This window comes from Scylla paramamosain, chromosome 30 (genome assembly GCF_035594125.1).
Source record: "Scylla paramamosain isolate STU-SP2022 chromosome 30, ASM3559412v1, whole genome shotgun sequence".
Lineage (NCBI taxonomy): Eukaryota > Metazoa > Arthropoda > Malacostraca > Decapoda > Portunidae > Scylla > Scylla paramamosain.
In genome coordinates, this window is record NC_087180.1 from 12,759,115 (window position 1) to 12,776,890 (window position 17,776).

At 39.9% G+C, this 17,776-nt stretch overlaps 1 protein-coding gene across 1 annotated transcript in view; it reads right to left on the minus strand.

The window, feature by feature from the left end:
* The window catches only part of LOC135115855 (protein piccolo-like), a 40,729-nt gene extending 28,646 nt beyond the window's left edge, over window positions 1-12,083 (minus strand). The window contains exons 1-2 of the mRNA XM_064032877.1: window positions 11,913-12,083; window positions 706-749 (exon numbers count right to left, since the gene is read on the minus strand). Of these exons, the coding sequence (XP_063888947.1) occupies window positions 706-739 (34 nt within the window). The 5' untranslated portion in view covers window positions 740-749; window positions 11,913-12,083. The remainder of the gene's footprint in view (window positions 1-705; window positions 750-11,912) is intronic.
* Window positions 12,084-17,776: the final 5,693 nt, after the last annotated feature.

The following is a 17,776-nucleotide window of genomic DNA, read 5'->3' on the forward strand; positions in this document are numbered from 1 at the left end:
AGCTTATAAATATTTGCTTTTACTTATCTTAAAAGGACGCATATTCAAATAGTTAATTAGCTTTTTCCCCCGTGTGTGAGCGTGTTTCCTACCTATCTATTAATTAAGCAAAATGGACCAGGTGTGTGTGTGTGTGTGTGTGTGTGTGTGTGTGTGTGTGTGTGTGTGTGTGTGTGTGTGTGTGTGTGTGTGTGTGCGTGTATCTATGCATGCACGTGCCGCAGTGATCATAACGCGTAATGCAAGGCCACAGCAGGTACAGTTAGACCATCAAAACCACACCTAACAACACACTTCAGCACCATCGGATCACCACCACTTACTCTCCTACCTACATGTCCCCTCCCATTCTCTGCAGCACTCCTGTCATTTCCCTCCCACAGCCCATCCCCAAACACGCCTTCTTGCTTTTCATTACTAAGTGCAACCCAGTAATCAAGTACAAATGGCTCCATATCTGAAACCCTTCATTCTCCCACCACACCAATTTTCAAAGGCCACAGAGATGATTAGCCAAGTTCTCAAGAGTGTTTCGCCTTTTGATAATGTAGAAATATTATCAATCTATCTCTAGAACCGTAAAAACATCCTTAAAAATACGTTTAACTTCAGCTAGAGCCTTTTGAATGTAAGGAACTTGCGGAGCAGAAGTGTTTCAGGATATTGTCGGTTCTTATTACTAGTACAGAGGCAGCCAGCACTTACCCAGCAGCAGCAGCAGTGTGTGTGAGGCGTCCATGGTCACTGTGCTGGAAAGAGAATAGGAAAGTTGAGGTTTGCTATGTAAGGCTTGTTATATTTGGCATTGAGAGTGTGGTGGTGTTGGTGCGTGTGAATGGCGTAAGATGCGTGTGTGTGTGTGTGTGTGTGTGTGTGTGTGAGAGAGAGAGAGAGAGAGAGAGAGAGAGAGAGAGAGAGAGAGAGAGAGAGAGAGAGAAAACAAAAATAAGTTCCACTACAAAATGATATACGGATACACAGGCAACTTATCAAAAACACACTCGACTTCACGCAAATACGCACACATTGCCACACCTACACACCCTTTACGCACCAAACACACACACACACACACACACACACACACACACACACACACACACACACACACAAACAGACCCTAAACACGCCCTCAATATCACGAGAGAGGGAGGCGTTCGCAAGAGGCATCAATCAACAGGTAATGGTGTGTCGGTAATCAGAGAGAGAGAGAGAGAGAGAGAGAGAGAGAGAGAGAGAGAGAGAGAGAGAGGAGGGGGAAGTACTGGATATAAAGAAAGTAAAACAATAACGTGTCTGAATGGATCAGTGGGTATCAAGGCTAATGATCAACATTCCCAGGAGATAAATATTAAGAAAGCAACGCCCTCTATCTGTGTGTACTCATAAGATACTCGGGTTTTCAAAAGGACCAATCTTAAAGGCCACAGGGATTTGGGTTCTCATGGGTTTCTTTTTCCACTGATAGAATCCTCAAACTATCACTGGAATCATAAATACACCCTCGAAAATCACATTAATTTCCAGTAGAGACTGTTACAACTGGAGATAACATAAGAATATAAATAAAAAAAGCTTCATCCTATCACTAGAATCCTAAATACACCCTTGAAAATCTCACTAACTTCCTCTAGAGACTGTTGAAAGGGTAATAAACACATGAAAATAAGGGAAGCTGCAAGAAGTCATCAACCCTACACGTGACAGTCCCTGTATAAAACATGTCAACCTTTTTATCACCTATCCTCCCATCCTTAAATTTGTCTAATCATCCTGACTACGGAAATGTTTAAGAATACGGTGTTCAGAATCTTCTCAGCGTTCACTCTCCTTATCTCAGTCAGCGTGGATGCAGACACGCGGAGGCAGAAGAAAGCTGCGTACTGTGCTCTAGAGATTAAGATTTCTCTGCAGGCGATAAAGCTTTCAGTCAACAGAAAGTGGGCACCCACCTCACCCACACTCTATCATTGTTGTCGCATAGGATGAAGTGTTAAGTATGTGTGCGTGTGTGTGTGTGTGTGTGTGTGTGTGTGTGTGTGTGTGGAGAGGGTGCTACATTTGCAATGTTTATGCTATAGTATTTGAGTTATAATTAGTATGTAGGATGCATTTCATATTTAGTGTTTATTTTATGTGTATACTCTGGTCAGTATAGTATATATCTATCAATCAGTCAATCTATCTATCCATCTATTTATCTATCTATCTATCTATCCAACTGTTTGTGTGCGTATGTACGTGTGTGTGTGTGTGTATGTGTGTGTGTGTATGTGTGTGTGTGTGTGTGTGTGTGTGTGTGTGTGTGTGTGTGTAGTAGTAGTAGTAGTAGTAGTAGTAGTTTATTTTATGTATAGTAGTAGTAACAATAGCAGACGCAGTAATAGTAGTAGTAGTAGTAGTAGTAGTAGTAGTAGTAGCAGCAGCAGCAGCAGCAGCTTTGGGGCGGCATTGTCAGTGGGACGCGGAGAGAAAGAGAACAAGAGGCGGCGAAAAAAAAAAGTATCCCAGTGTGTGTATCACCCGCGGCACACCTTGGCAAACCGGTGCTCCGGCTCGCTCCTCATCCCAGCAAACAAGACGAAGCTTTCTCTCTTAGCCTACGGAGTGTGTCTTGGTCTTACTCTCTCTCTCTCTCTTAACTCATCTTTTTTTCCCTCCTCCCGTGTTTGTTTGATCTGTCGGTGTTTACTCTGTTAATCCGTCCCTGATCAGTCACGGGGACGCGTCGGTATTCCTCAGGGAGAGTTTTGGGTCCTTCGCTGTTTGCTGTGGGATCCGAAAGTTAGAAGAAAGTAAGTAACCAAAGGCTGCTCACCGATGCGGTGTGTTTACTGTTCCCGACGCTAAACGTTGAGCAAGTAACGTTTTCTTGGCTTGAAAATTAATGAAAGTTTCGAAAGAATTTTATCACTTTCAGCTCGTGCCACTTTTCTTTTCTGACCTTGATTCTCATTTTGATTTTTCTTAAATGTTCATAGTTTCTTTGGCACGAGTTAAAACCTTCATTAATCACAATCATTATCACCACCATGATCATTACTAGCTTCATTAGTCAACTGTAAACTTCAGCCCGTGTTCAGCATTGTACGGTGGATTTCTAGGTAAACTTCACTTTTCCTCGCCATTCACGTATGTAATTCAGCCCAAATACGAGTAAGTCCTCCTCCAGTAGGCCGCACCTGAGCCGCGCCCTCTTCGGTAATCACAGTCACGTCCTGAAGCCATGAGGTGTTTCAAGGTAAATTTGAAGGTAAACGTAACTTTTCCTAAAACATCACGTACATGTAACCCAGTCCTCTTCCAACCTGTACCTACCTGGGCGTGAATAGCTTTACTTCAAACGGTAGAATCTTTAACCGTTTCACTGCTACCGTTCTTCAGACCCGTGTACTTAAACGTGTTAGGTTGTCATAAGGGGTATTTTCAAAGGCCACAGAGATAGCTGAATTCTTGCATATTTTTTTTTTTTCAATTGATGATGCAGACCTTGATAAGTCATCACTTCAGTCTTGAAAACACCTTTGAAAATCCCAATAACTTTCATCCAGCTTACCTTTGTCTGCCCAACACACTGAGACATTTCAGAACACCTGGTTGTCTTAATTTTGCTACTGTTACGCCGTTGTTTTCAACATTAAGAGCACTGTAAACGTTTACATGAAAACAGAAAAAAAAAAGAGTTTTATTTTGTCTCTTCCAGTTGCAAAACTATTTAAAAGACTGCAGTACAAAAACTGCTTTAAAAGCTGTAAGGCGTGATTATAGAGAAAAATCGTTTAGTAGTGAAAGAAATAATGAAATGATATTGTGCAGGTTCAGAGTACACGTTGCCACTAATTGCAGAAGGTATCATGCAAAAGCTTAATCATTCTAGTGCCCGAAGTCTTATTTTGAGTCAGTAAAATCATCTCAGTGTCCAAATACAACAAAGTTCATATTACCATTAGCAGCTAAAGGCTAACGCGGTTTTTCTTAAAAGTTTCAGCGTTTTATCTGGAATTCTTTGAACACACTGTAGTGGAGGTCATTAATGGACGTGTTCATGACTCTAATGACAATTTAATGACGACTCTTCATCATCAATGAGGAAGAACACCCCATGACAACCCGAATAATAATCTCTATAGCCTTCGAAAGCACTCCTTATGAGAGAGCGAAGCGTTTAAAAATACCAAAACTAGTCTTAGTCGCATACTCTTACAATGGACCATATTCTGAAACATTTATGGGGCGCACGTCCACTATTTTCTAAAGGCTCTGGTTGAAGTTACACTGGTTTTTGAGAGTGTTTTACGATTCTAGTGACAGAGTAACAAGATTTCTACATTATTAACAGAAGAAACACTCTCGAGAACACGGCTAATCATCTTGGTTGCCTTTCAAAATGGTCGTGGTGAGAGAGCAAAGCGTTTCTGAATAATAGTTAATGTCTCGAGGTATTCGTTAGCCCACCCTGATGGAACCGAGCACGTGACCAGCCAGACAGCTTCTAGATCGCCGCTCCGGGTCCTGGAAAACGTGACCTTGGGAGTGTTGTCACCGCCGCCACCACCGCCACCATCACCTGAGGCAACGATTCCTTGAGCCATTAATGTTTGTTTCCCACAGTACCCCTTTTTTTCGCAACAGTGTGCAAATATGGCGCTGTGTACCCCAGAGAGAGAGAGAGAGAGAGAGAGAGAGAGAGAGAGAGAGAGAGAGAGAGAGAGAGAGAGAGATTATTTGATTGAATAACTGATCGACTGATTCGATTGGCTGATATGATTTTGACGCGGTAACAATGAGATTTATGGTGCATGAGAGAGAGAGAGAGAGAGAGAGAGAGAGAGAGAGAGAGAGAGAGAGAGAGAGAGAGAGAGAGAGAGAGAGAGAGAGAGAGAGAGAGAGAGAGAGAGAATTTTATGTATGATTTGTGTTTTGTGTTCATCTTTGGCGTCTGGTTGAAATACAGTACAATAGTAACTTTGATAATAGAGAGACAGACAACCACACAGACGCACAGACAGACAGACAGACAGACAGAAGGACGGATAGACGGAGAAGTGAGGCATCATTAAAGAAGGAATGTGCAATGTCCTTCCTTGCCTCTCACACACTGTCATCTGTGGTCACGGCGGGCGGGGTCTCAGCGGGCGAGGCGGCAGGAAGGAGGGCGGGAAGTGGGGAAAATGTGGAAGGCAGAGGTGGAGGCGGTGGGAAAAAGAGAAGGGAAAAAAAGGAAGGTGAAGTGACGTGGAAAAGAACACGGAAACCAGGTAAACACAGCAAGAAGAAAAAAAAGAAAGGAAGGCTGAGAAAAAGTAAAAATAAGAAATGGGACGTGTGTGTGTGTGTGTGTGTGTGTGTGTGTGTGTGTGTGTGTGTGTGTGTGTGTGTGTGTGCGAGATATTGATGACTATCTTAGCATTACGCCATTTCGCCTCTCATTTTTCTTTAGTATTCTCCTTCCTCCCTCCTCCTCCTCCTCCTCCTCCTCCTCCTCCTCCTCCTTTCTTCATTTTTACTTCCTCTATGCTTATGTCTTGGTCAATACAACATGGCCTGGTGTTTAAGATATTTGCTTACTCTCAACTTTTCTTTCTAAATGTTTGGTTATCAAATGGCAATAGCAAACATCTCTATTTACTCTCTCTCTCTCTCTCTCTCTCTCTCTCTCTCTCTCTCTCTCTCTCTCTCTGGCAACACCCTCTATCTCGGCTCCCTGCACGTTTAGGCGACAAGTAGGGAGGAGAGTGAGCGCATTCCCACGTTTCTCATTACCCATTGTGACGTTCAAAACAAGGAACCATCTTAAGAGAAGCCTGTGTGTTTATCAGATCTAAACTACTGCCAACGATGATGGATGACGAGAGGCAAAATGTGAAAGAGTAATTAGAGACGCTGTGTTTCATGATGACGTAATGTAATGGGTATTTTGTGTGTCTGTGTGTCTGTATGTCTGGCGTCCTTTCTCCTTGCTGTAGGCCTGAGTAAGCGTGTCCAGGCAAGAATAGAAGTGTTGGTAATGGTTTAATTTTTGTCGACCGAAGAGAAAGAGATTATAATGGGTTGTGATGATACAGTAGTTAAGGGACTGTTTATGTAGTTTGCTCTCTCTCTCTCTCTCTCTCCTCTCTCTCTCTCTCTCTCTCTCTCTCTCTCTCTCTCTCTCTCTCTCTCTCTCTCTGAGCTATATTACAGGTTTTCTGTGACGCGTTTAGTCAATAAGTCAACCACTATCTTCTTATTCTTCTTGTTCTTCCTGTTCTCCTCCTCCTCCTCCTCCTCCTTCTCCTGCAGGTGCGAATTATTATCATCTCATTTCGTATACCGCACTGCCTACAAAGGAGAGATACAAGGGTTGCCAGCTGCCGTGTTTTGTACGAGTAATGCATCTGTTTCACTTTACACTCTTGAATGTGAATAAGTCTTCCTCATGTAGTGAATGTGTTTGTCTCTCTGTTTGTTTGTCGGTGTTTATTTATGTTTCTATTTGTGTCCCACTCTGTCTGTTTGTCTGTTTGTGTGTCTGTGTCTGTCTGCCTGTGTGTCTGTGTGGCTCTCTCTCTCTCTCTCTCTCTCTCTCTCTCTCTCTCTCTCTCTCTCTCTCCATGAATTAGAGAGAGAGAGAGAGAGAGAGAGAGAGAGAGAGAGAGAGAGAGAGAGAGAGAGAGAGAGCTTTCATGTGCTGACAAAGTAACTTACACCTGCGCTCGCGCATGCACGCACGCACGCACGCACCCACCCACACGCACGGATACACACACACACACAGACACACACACACACACACACACACACACACACACACACACACACACACACACACACCTTATTTACATAGCACTCTGGTTACATTTAAATTAACACTGCGTAGCGGCGCAAATTATTCCCACAAGTCATAATTAAACAAGTGTTGCCTTTTACCTGCGAGCAAATCACCTGGCTCACCAAAAATGCAAGGTGAAGACAATGTGCACTTTCACACCTTAAGAAACAGAATCCCGGGACACTAACACATGAAACTGAAGTTACTAGAACGTATAATTCAAACCTCTGTGAAAATGTTCACAAATTAAGGCTCAAATGATGAGTGCAATAAGTCTTCGAGAATGAATATATAATCTACGCCTTTATCCCTTGAGAAACAGTATCACACTACACTAAAACATGAAATTAAAGCTAAGAGAACATGCAGCTTAAGTCTCTAAAGAAAGTGTTCACAATTAAGGTTAGAAAAAAAAGTGACAGTTTAATATTTGAAAGAACGGACAAATAACGTACTAAACCATGAAACTAAGCTTATAAAAACAGACGAATTAAGTATCTGAGGGAACATAAAGAAACAACGTACTAAGCGATGAAACTAAGGCTAAAAACGCACGAATTAAGCTTTTGAGTAAGTGCAGCTAAATTGGGGATCTTGAGGCGTGCTGGTGAGCCATAGAGTAGAGCAACACCACCAGAGAGTGTGATGGACAGATAGAGAGCTTGGCGCACGCTCACGCCCCGCTCTGTACGTTAGTTCCGCCGCGACCACCGGAACCCTCCCGTGCCATTAGCCATTAAGTTGTGGAAAGTTGACTCCAATTTGCTACTGGTCCCCGCGCCGCCCCTATTCTGTCCACTTCTGTGATGGAGTGACGTGCGGGTGGATAGGTGTGGAGGTAGGTAGGGAGGTAGGTGGGTGGATGGGTTGATAGATGGGTAGGTAGATGTGTTGATTAAATGCCAGATAGATGAACGGATATGATGCATAAATAAACAGATAAATAGATTGATAGATAGATAATAAATGAATTAGAAAGAAAGGCTTATAGATGAATAAAAAGATAAATAGAATAAAAAAATACTGACTAGAAGAGATAATTTACTTCAAACTTTGACTAATTATTTCTGACTAATTATGATTCTTCTCATTTCCAATTCGATATTTTCCCCTTCTCCGAAACTGATTCTAAACAAAGTCTACATTATACTCACTTTCTTTCACCAATACATTCCTAAACTTAGACTCCCATTGGTACGCATTGTGTTTACTCGTCAAGGAGGAGGAGGCAGACAGATAGACGGACAGATAGACGGACAGACAGACAAACAGACACAGATAGAGACACAGAGGCAGACAAACAGAGAGACAGACAAAGAGAACGCGACACATATAAAGACCCACTAAATCTAAGAAGTAGTAGGAAGGGTCCATAAGCTTTCCAAATAATGACACATCGACCGTGGCTACTGGGAACACCTGTCAGGAGCCCGGAAGTTGGCTCCTCCCTCGCAGTGCAGGTAAGGGGGGAGAGACGCTCATTGAGAGAAACTTGTGAGGCAGAAGACGAGCTGGTGTGTAGAAATTAATGGAGAAATAACATCGACACCTCCGGAAATAAATTGGCCGAATTTTTTTCGACTTTGACTTTTGGGAGAGAAAAGATGTGCGAGTTTTTCTCTCTCTCTCTCTCTCTCTCTCTCTCTCTCTCTCTCTCTCTCTCTCTCTCTCTCTCTCTCTCTCTCTCTCTCTCTCTCTCTGTCTCAGTCTGTCTCTCGCTCGTTCGCTCGCTCGCGCGCACGTCACGTGATTGACACACTTACGTAGAATACGCAAGTTAGACAATAGCGATGATGTAGCTTTATTATTATTATTATTATTATTATTATTATTATTATTATTATTATTATTATTATTATCAATTATCAATTATTGTCTAATATCTATGTTTAACGTATCACATTTTTTTTCCTTATAGCGTTTGAGAAGAGAGAGAGAGAGAGAGAGAGAGAGAGAGAGAGAGAGAGAGAGAGAGAGAGAGAGAGAGAGAGAGAGAGAGAGATCAGTGCTTGCTCTTACCTTGCGAATTCCGAACCCACCGCATTACAGACACCACACACACACACACACACACACACACACACACGCACACACACACACATATTTGATTAACTGACTTTTTTTCTTCTTTTGTTATACTATTGGCCACAAAAATACGTGATTGGTGTAATGCTTTGGTGCTTACAATGAGACGCGTTGTGCTGTGTAACCTCTCTCTCTCTCTCTCTCTCTCTCTCTCTCTCTCTCTCTCTCTCTCTCTCTCTCTCTCTCTTCGTCTAATTCCGTTCCAAGTGGAAAGGAGGGAAAAAAATATGTTGGTTGCAATCGTATTAAATGTTAGATCCTGCTTTCCTGTGTGTGTGTGTGTGTGTGTGTGTGTGTGTGTGTGTGTGTGTTCTCGATACCATTGTTCTTGAAAATTTTAACGTTTATGATCTTTTGTGTTTGTTTTTCTATTGTGTTTATCTTTCTTGTTTCATTGTTGCGTCTCTTTTCAATCATCTTTCAATCGGTTTCATGTACAGTCCTGATGATCATTACCTTTACATCCGGTTGTTTATCATTATTTCCTGTTTCCATCGTTATCTCAAGAAAATTTATACAGAAAAGAAAAGAAAACAATGTGAAAACCACAAATTATAATATGAATATGAGAGTAGGAAAGGAGGTGGGTGAGAATGAGAACAAGGATAAAAGGAGGAGGAGGAGGAGGAGGAGGGGAATAAGGAAGAGGTGGGGGAGGGCGAGGATGTGGATGGAGGAGGGATAAACAAGAGCAAGCATAATGACGATATAAAGTTTAGAAGTGCATAGAATCAACACACTTTGAGGTTTATAGTGAAAGTAGATGAGATACTTATACATACAAAACACGCACACACACACACACACACACACACACACACACACACACACACACACACACACACACACACACACACACACACACACACACACAAAGTTTGACCGCTGGAAATTGAGAGTTAAAGGAAGGAAAGAAGGAAGGAAATAAGTAGCATAAACATAGAGAGATGATGAATATGAATAAGATGAAAGGGAAGGGAAATGAAGAGGATGAGATAATAAATAACGATAAGATAAATATAGGAGATAACATTTTTTTTTCTGTTTTGTTTGTTAAGATAATGTGACATGAGGAAGAGGCGTGGGTGTGTCAGGCGGTCATTCACAAAACCACGAGTGAGAAAGTGGGATATCATTAATATTATTCTTATTTGAGGCCAGGTGTGTGTGTGTGTGTGTGTGTGTGTGTGTGTGTGTGTGTGTGTGTGTGTGTGTGTGTGTGTGTGTGTGTGTGTGTCCGCTAGTTTATTTATTCATTTGTCTGTGTATCTGTCCGTTTGTTTTGTTATGTGTCTTTTTATCTATCTATCTCTGTCTGTAACTCTCTTTCTTTGTCTATCTATATGCAATTTTGTATTTCTCCTTTACGTAATTTATACACAGTAAACTCGTAAGCTGTACTAACTTGTATGTATGTATGAATGTAGCCTGCATTATATTTGTTTATCTAAGCTAGCAAAATAGAGGTGGTGCAGGTATATTTAAACATGTGTAGGTAATGAAAAAGAAGAAAGATCGGTGAGTAAATGAAGTAGGAAAGTGTGAAGGAAGAGTGGTAGGAAGCAGACTAAAGAAGATAACAGATGCTGCCTGATGAGAAACATTAAAACTTGTGGGACTTGATCTAAAGAGAAGGAAAAAAGTCGTTTGGTGAGTTGCTGTAAGACTGATTTTTGTTCATGTTAGCAACGAGTGGCCTTTGTTTGAAATTGCTAAAATGATGATGATGATGATGGTAGTGGTGATGATAAAACTCGAATATTAGAGATTTTTCCTGCTGTAAGGTTATTTTTGTCATGTCAGCAAGAAAAGAACTAGTTTTTACGTGAAATTATTAAAATGATGATGACGATGATGATAAATTACGAAACTCGGTTAAGAGAGATTTTTTTCTGTAATCACGTAATGGCTTACATTCTTTCACTCTATTTCCTCTTTATTTTTATTTTTCCTCTCTTCCCTTTATCCATTACTTTTCCTTTTTACTCCTTTACTAATACAAACACTATCGTTCTTCCCATTCCTCTCACTGGCATATCCCTTCCTTTTTCCCATAGCTCCATCACACTCTACAAAATTTCCCCCTTCTTCTCTTCTTCCCCTTTTAATTTTTCCCCTTCTTCTCATCTACTGTTCCCTTCACACATAGCCACCCACCCATTCACACACACACACACACACACACACACACACACACACACACACACGAACACAAAACACATCACAAAAGCGCACCGTCACAATAACATTTTTTTTTCTTCTTTATGACAAGAGCTGCGTCAAGTAAACTCATAAGCCACTTCCAGGAGCGTCACACTTTCACGCCTCCGTCATTTTCTTCCGAGAACGTCGCCGAGAAAATTAGTCACTTGATAAAATAAAAGAGTAAAGTAAGAATACAGGAAAAAAGCACGTGTCATGTGAGTTACTTAGGGTACAGAAGATGATAGGATGTAAACTAACACCTGGTACCGTAGAAAGAACATATACAAGTATGAATGAGGATACTTAGTGGAAATGAGACCGGACAGGTGGAAGGTGAGAGGAGGACAGGTGTGATAGGTAAGGAATAAACATGTACGGAAGGCAACACATGTTTTTGAGAAATAGAATAAAAGGTGTGACTGAAAATACCTGATGAAAATAAGACTTACAGGTGGAGAGAACAAGGGTAAGAAGGTAAGAGGATAGGTGTGATGGATAAAAAATAATCCTATACACTGAAGGTAACACTAGTCTTTGAGAAATTGAATATATAGGTATGACAGGAAGTACTTGATGAAAATGGGACTTACACAGGTGGAGGGAACAGGTGCATCAGTGAGGTGAGAGGAAGACAGCTGTGGACAGGAAGAAAATTATAAATGAATGAGAAAAACTATGTGTGTGTGAAGTTGTTAAGATGCACGGCAATTGTGTGTGTAGCGTGAGAGAGAAGTGCGCGGAGGGAGGGAGAGGATGAGTGAGAGCGACAGTGAGAGTCAGTGAGAGTTGCAGGTACACATGGACTCTATACCTGGAGGACGCCAAAGCATGCCGCGTGTACGTCTGTGTGCGTGTGTCAGAGCCTGGTGGTCCTCGCGTGCACACTGGTCGACACACACTCTCACACTGGCCTCCACACACACACACGGACACACACACACACCACAGACACACAGACACACACCTGCCACCCCCACCCCCCGCCCTGCCACCGGCACTACCACCACCCACTTTCTCCACCCTCCCTCCCTCCTTCCCTTCCTCTTTTCCTCCACTTCAGTTGCAATGCTCGAATGGGTTTCCTTCCCTCACTCCCCAGCTTCCCTATCCACTCATACAGTTCCCCTACAACTCCCCTACGACCCCCAACTCCTATCCACTACTCATGTCCCATCCCGCAGTACAAAACATCTCTACTTTCTGTTTTCTTCATATTTTTTTAGTAGAGGGAAGAATCATTACCTTGCCACTTAATAGATAAAAGATGTTCAGTTATCTCAATATTATATATGTCTAGTTTTATTTCTTATTTGCTGTTGTTTCCACGTGCAGGTGAAGGAAAAGGAATACGGATTAAAAAGGGAAAGAAAGCATAAGGGAAAGACATACGTAATGAGAGAAAGAAAGGAAGGAAAGAGAGGGAGAATGGAATAAGGCAAGAGAAAGGAAGGTAAGAAAAAAGGGATTGTTGGGGTTGGGAAGGAAACAGGAAGGAAGGAAGGAAAAGTAAGTGCATAAAAAGAAGTTATTAAAGGAAGGAAAGATAAGTGGGTGGGCAAAAAGGGAGTTATTACGGGAAGGCAGAGGCGAAGGTAACTGTACAGGAAGGGAAGGAAGGGAGAGTTTGCAGTGAAGGACAGGTGACACTGAAAAACAACAGAAAGTTAAATTAATTGATTTGATAGACTAATTTACCTAAAACTATGCAGCGTAATGGTAAAGTGCGTAAAAAAAGAAAGCAAATAATTACATGAGACAGAAAAATAGATTATAAAATATAATCTAATTGGATTATGAAGAAAATATCAAATTAAACAAATATATAAAGAATGATCAAAATAAGGAAGGGAAAGCACGAAATTCAATGATATAATAACCCCCCCCAAAAAAATACATATAACCTAAAAAGTAAGTCATTTAGAGAGAGAAAACAAAATTTACAGAATAGTGAAAAATTAATAGCAAAGCTCACGGGAAAAATAAGCTTGAAATAATTTAAGAAGAAAAAGGCACAAAGAATGACAAATAAAACATAAAGTTATAAGATTAAAAAAAAAACATTAAACGTTAATAAGAGAGAGAGAAAAGGGAAAATAAATACATAGATAAAAATACGAAAGACAACAGAGTATAATAAGATAAATATTATGAAATAAATAGGAAAAAAAAGAAAGGAGCTAAAGAAGAGAAAGAAACACAACAAAACTAAATGCAACAAAATGTAAGATAAAAAAAAACTAAAATACTGATTAAAATATAGATCAAATAAACACTGAGAGCTGAGGAAGAGAAGGAAACACAACATAACTTAATACAACAAAATGTAAGATGAAAAAAGACACATCATCGGTAAGAAAAACAATTGGAAGAGCTAAATTATTGATAAAAAGATAAATAGAAAAAAATAAATAAAAAAACTGAGTTATGGAAAAGAAAGAAACAGCAGAACTCAATACAACACAAGCACTTCAGTGACGCAATAAGCACCACGTGTCTGCTGCACCTGCTTACCACTGAGGGTCACGGGAGAAAGTATTATTATTGGCCATTACTGCAGGAAATACTGGCTGTCTGACGCTCTTTTATTTTATTACTGTATCACGTTATACTTTGCCTCGCGCCGTCATGCCTCCTATTGCTGGTGCGTCTTGATAAGTTGTTATCAATTATGAGTGTAGATAGTGGGAAGATGAAAGAGAAAGAGAAGAAATTATGAGTGGATGAAGGGAAAAGGTGAACAGTGTATTAATAGCAGGTGTTTGAATAAAGAAAGCACAAAAGTAGACGAGAGATGTAAAGGGGAAATGAAAGAAAGATGAAACTATGAAAGGATGAAAGGAAAACGTGAATAATGTAGTAATGGCAAGAGGTATTAGAATAAATAAAGACAGCAAACAATAGGGAAAAGAGGAATGAAAAAAAATAATGAAATAATTAAGAAAGGGAAGATAGAGAAAGAGGGAGATGAAATTACCATAGAATGGAAGTGGGAGAACAGATCACATTATAGTGATAAAAGAGGTTGGAAGCATAAAGGAAAAAGAGAGAAGGAAATAAAGGAAAGTTGAAGGGAGGAAGGTAATATGAATGAATAAAAAAGAGAGGAATTATTAAAGGAAGGAAGTGAAATGCAAATGGCACAGTAACAGTAATGCACAAGCTGAAATAATGTAAATAAATAAAGAAAAACAATGAAATAAGGAAGAAGAGGAAACAGAAGATGAAACGGGTATTACATGAAGGAATGGGAAACACAGTGTAGTAATAAAAAGAGATAGAGAAAGGAAGTAAAGAAAATTATTTTAAAAGGGGAAAAAAATAATGAAGAAAGAAAGGAAAGGAAAGCGAGTAACATAATGACAGAGAGAGAGATTTTAGAAATGAAAAAGGGAGAAATTTGAATGACGAATGAAACAGGGAAACAGGCCAAATAAGAAAGGAAAGAGAAACGAAAAACAACGAAGGGAAGCAGGTGAGAAGAAAAACAGAAGTGAATTAAAGTGAAAACAACGAAGGAAGGAAGAAAAAAAATAAAATAAATGAACGAAGGAAAGAAAGCGAAAAGAAAGAAGGAAAGTAAAATTAGAACATAACATTTACCTTTTTTGTTACTTTTTTCACAACAACAGAAGACAGAGCAAGAAGCACGAGGCAAAATTTTTAAAGAAAGTTGCACACGACGTTCCAGAAAAGGTCGAAAAAGTGAAAAGGTAAGAAATTCCATTATTTTTTGTTTCTGGAGCAACATGGAACGCAAACATAAGAACACAACACCACCACCACCACTACCACCAGCACCACCACCACCTACGCATCCCCGCAAAGAGAAATCACCTGGACGCTCCCGCAACGCACGCAGGTAAAAGTTAATTAATCACGATGCGAAAAACACCTGGGCCCGGAAGTCATTGAGAGTTGCTTCTCTCTTGTCGTTTTGTTTAGCATATTTTCTACTTTACCTTACCGGCCTGAGAGTTTATGTTCCTTCCCCTGCGAGGTTGACTTGGGAATGAGTGGAGATTACTGAGTGGCAGGGAGTGATTAAAGTACATATGTGCGGGGATTTTGCTTGAAGAGTGAGGCAGTTTGATAGAGGCGGGAATAATGTCGTTTTCTTTTTCTTATGGGAGGTGCTCTGGCAAAGTGTAAAAAGAAAAAGAGAACAATAAAAAAGATCCATTGAAGGTGACAGTTCCCAAAGAATAGAACCAAATAGATCCAATATTAAAATAGATCCAAAATTAGAGAAGAGTTTTCAAACATCCCTCTTGAAAAAAAAAAAATTTAAGTCGTAAGTAGGAAAAACACAAAACGAGGCAGGAATTTCCAGAGTTTACTAGCAGAAAGGATGAAGGATTGAGAATACTGGTTAATTCTTGTACTAGGGAGATGGACAGAATAAGGGGTGAGAGAAAGTGTGATATACTGCAATGTGAATTTAGCGAGTGTGGGAGGGAGAGGTGCAAGATAAGAGAGGAATAAGATGAAGGGAAGAAGGAAAGGGAGAAGCAGTAAAGAGGAGACACAGAAGATGGACTGTATCAGAAGGTTTTCCCATTGTTAGGTATTGTCTCTCTCACGCTTAGTATACCTGTGTTATTAGATGCTGCACGTAGGTAGGTCGTCAGGTACAAAAATAATCTGCCTCTGTCTCTTAACTCACCACACACAGATAGATACGTAAGTACTTTGAAGAATAAATAGAAAAAAAAGAAAAGGAAGAAGGAAGAAAGAAAGAAAGAGAGATAGATGATACACAGATATAGGGATAGGTACATAGATAGATAGAGAGATAGATAGGTGATAAACAGACATAGATAGATAGATAGATAGATAGATAGATAGATAGATAGATACAGGTAGATAGATAGGTAGGTAAGTTTATTGCCCACAACATTTTGTACAAGTAGTATAATTATGACTATAACAAATGGTCCAACAAATTTACTTAATGTTTTGACTTTAAAACTTGCCTGCAGCAAATGTATGCAGAGCACTAAAACACATGTAGCTTGAGGTGACACACACACACACACACACACACACACACTCTCTCTCTCTCTCTCTCTCTCTCTCTCTCTCTCTCTCTCTCTCTCTCTCTCTCTCTCTCTCTCTATCTATCTATCTATCTATCTATCTATCTGTCTATCTATCTATCTATCTATCTATCTATCTCCGAAATAATACACATAACAATGAGTTCTAATGGTCCAGGTCAAATAAACAAAATATACATTATATTCCCTCTTTATGAACTGTATTTTTTACAATAATATTTACAAAGCACAGGTCACGGTGTTACAATCCCATGAGTGTTTACTTTCACGACTCACTTTGTGCTACACCGCGGGGAGTCTTCCACGTACGTAATTGTAAGACATGAATGATGAATGACCGCTGTAAAATCACTGAGCAATCATTGAACAGTCTTTTTTTTTTTTTCCAATTCTTTCCTTTTAGTTTTTATTCAGTTTTCACAATTCGAATGAGTGTTAGATTTATATCCTTTTAATTTTGTCTTCCCTTTTTTAATACCGACAGTTCGAGTAAGTATTAATCTTTTTTTTTTTACCTAGTTTTTGCTTCGCCATCTATTTTTTTTTTTTTTTTTATTTACAGACTGACAGTTCGAGTGAGAGTTTTAGCAGATCTTCCGGAACACTATGGCAACGAACCCTGAAAACAAGTGAACATCGAGCCTTTTGTGTTTATGGTCCATTTCTTCCCCTCGCTGTTTCGGGACGGTGAAGGGCCAGGCTGGTGAGGCTTAAGGGCGTGGCTGATTCCTCCACGGTGGGTGACGGAGGGTTGGCGTGGCGGGGCGGTAAGAGAAGTGTGTAGCAATAGCAAGGCAAACTGCAAGAAACTAATAGGCCTACACGTGGAAAATACATGCCTGTACCCTCCCATCATTATTATCCTTAAATTTATCTAATATTTCTAAAGTTTGCTATTGACTTGGCACTTATAGGAATGTTTGGTTTGTGCCAGTCATCCACCACCAAATCTATGAACCAGTTTTCTTCTTATCTCATTTCTTTTTTTTTCTTTTTATCAATCTTGAACTCGTTATTTTAGTTTTTTAGATTACTAGCATTAAAGATTTTGTCTACACCAAACTTGTCATTTCCATTATATCTAGGAGCGTCTAGGTGTGGAAAAGTGATGTTTACTGTCTTTTCACCCAAACAATCTAGATAATCATTAATAAAGGCTTTATTCTGAAACAGTACTGATGTCATTAGTAAACAAAACAAAGAAGAGAAAATAGTAACTGATTAGATACATGCTAAAGAAATTAACCCCCTCAAGTGAACTTTGATGCTTAGTCTAAATGTTCCATTACATTACATTACATTCAGCTGAGGTCCATTCCCAGCACCCCGTAGAGTTAATTTCAGTACCCTGAGGCATGCCAGACTGAGAGACGCTACAGTAAAGGATGGTTCAGTATATATCTTAGCGTCATGTTAGTCTCTAAATGCCTTAACACTTTAATCGCTGACAATAATGTGACACTTGTTATTTTCAGTTTAGTCTGTTCTACGGAAGAGTAAAACTACAGGTTCTGAAAGATTTGAAACACTCGAACACTTTTTTTTTTGTATATCAGTGGTGTTTTTCGAAGTTATATTCAAAGTTTGTGCGATACAGTTCTATTAAGCTAAAAAGCTG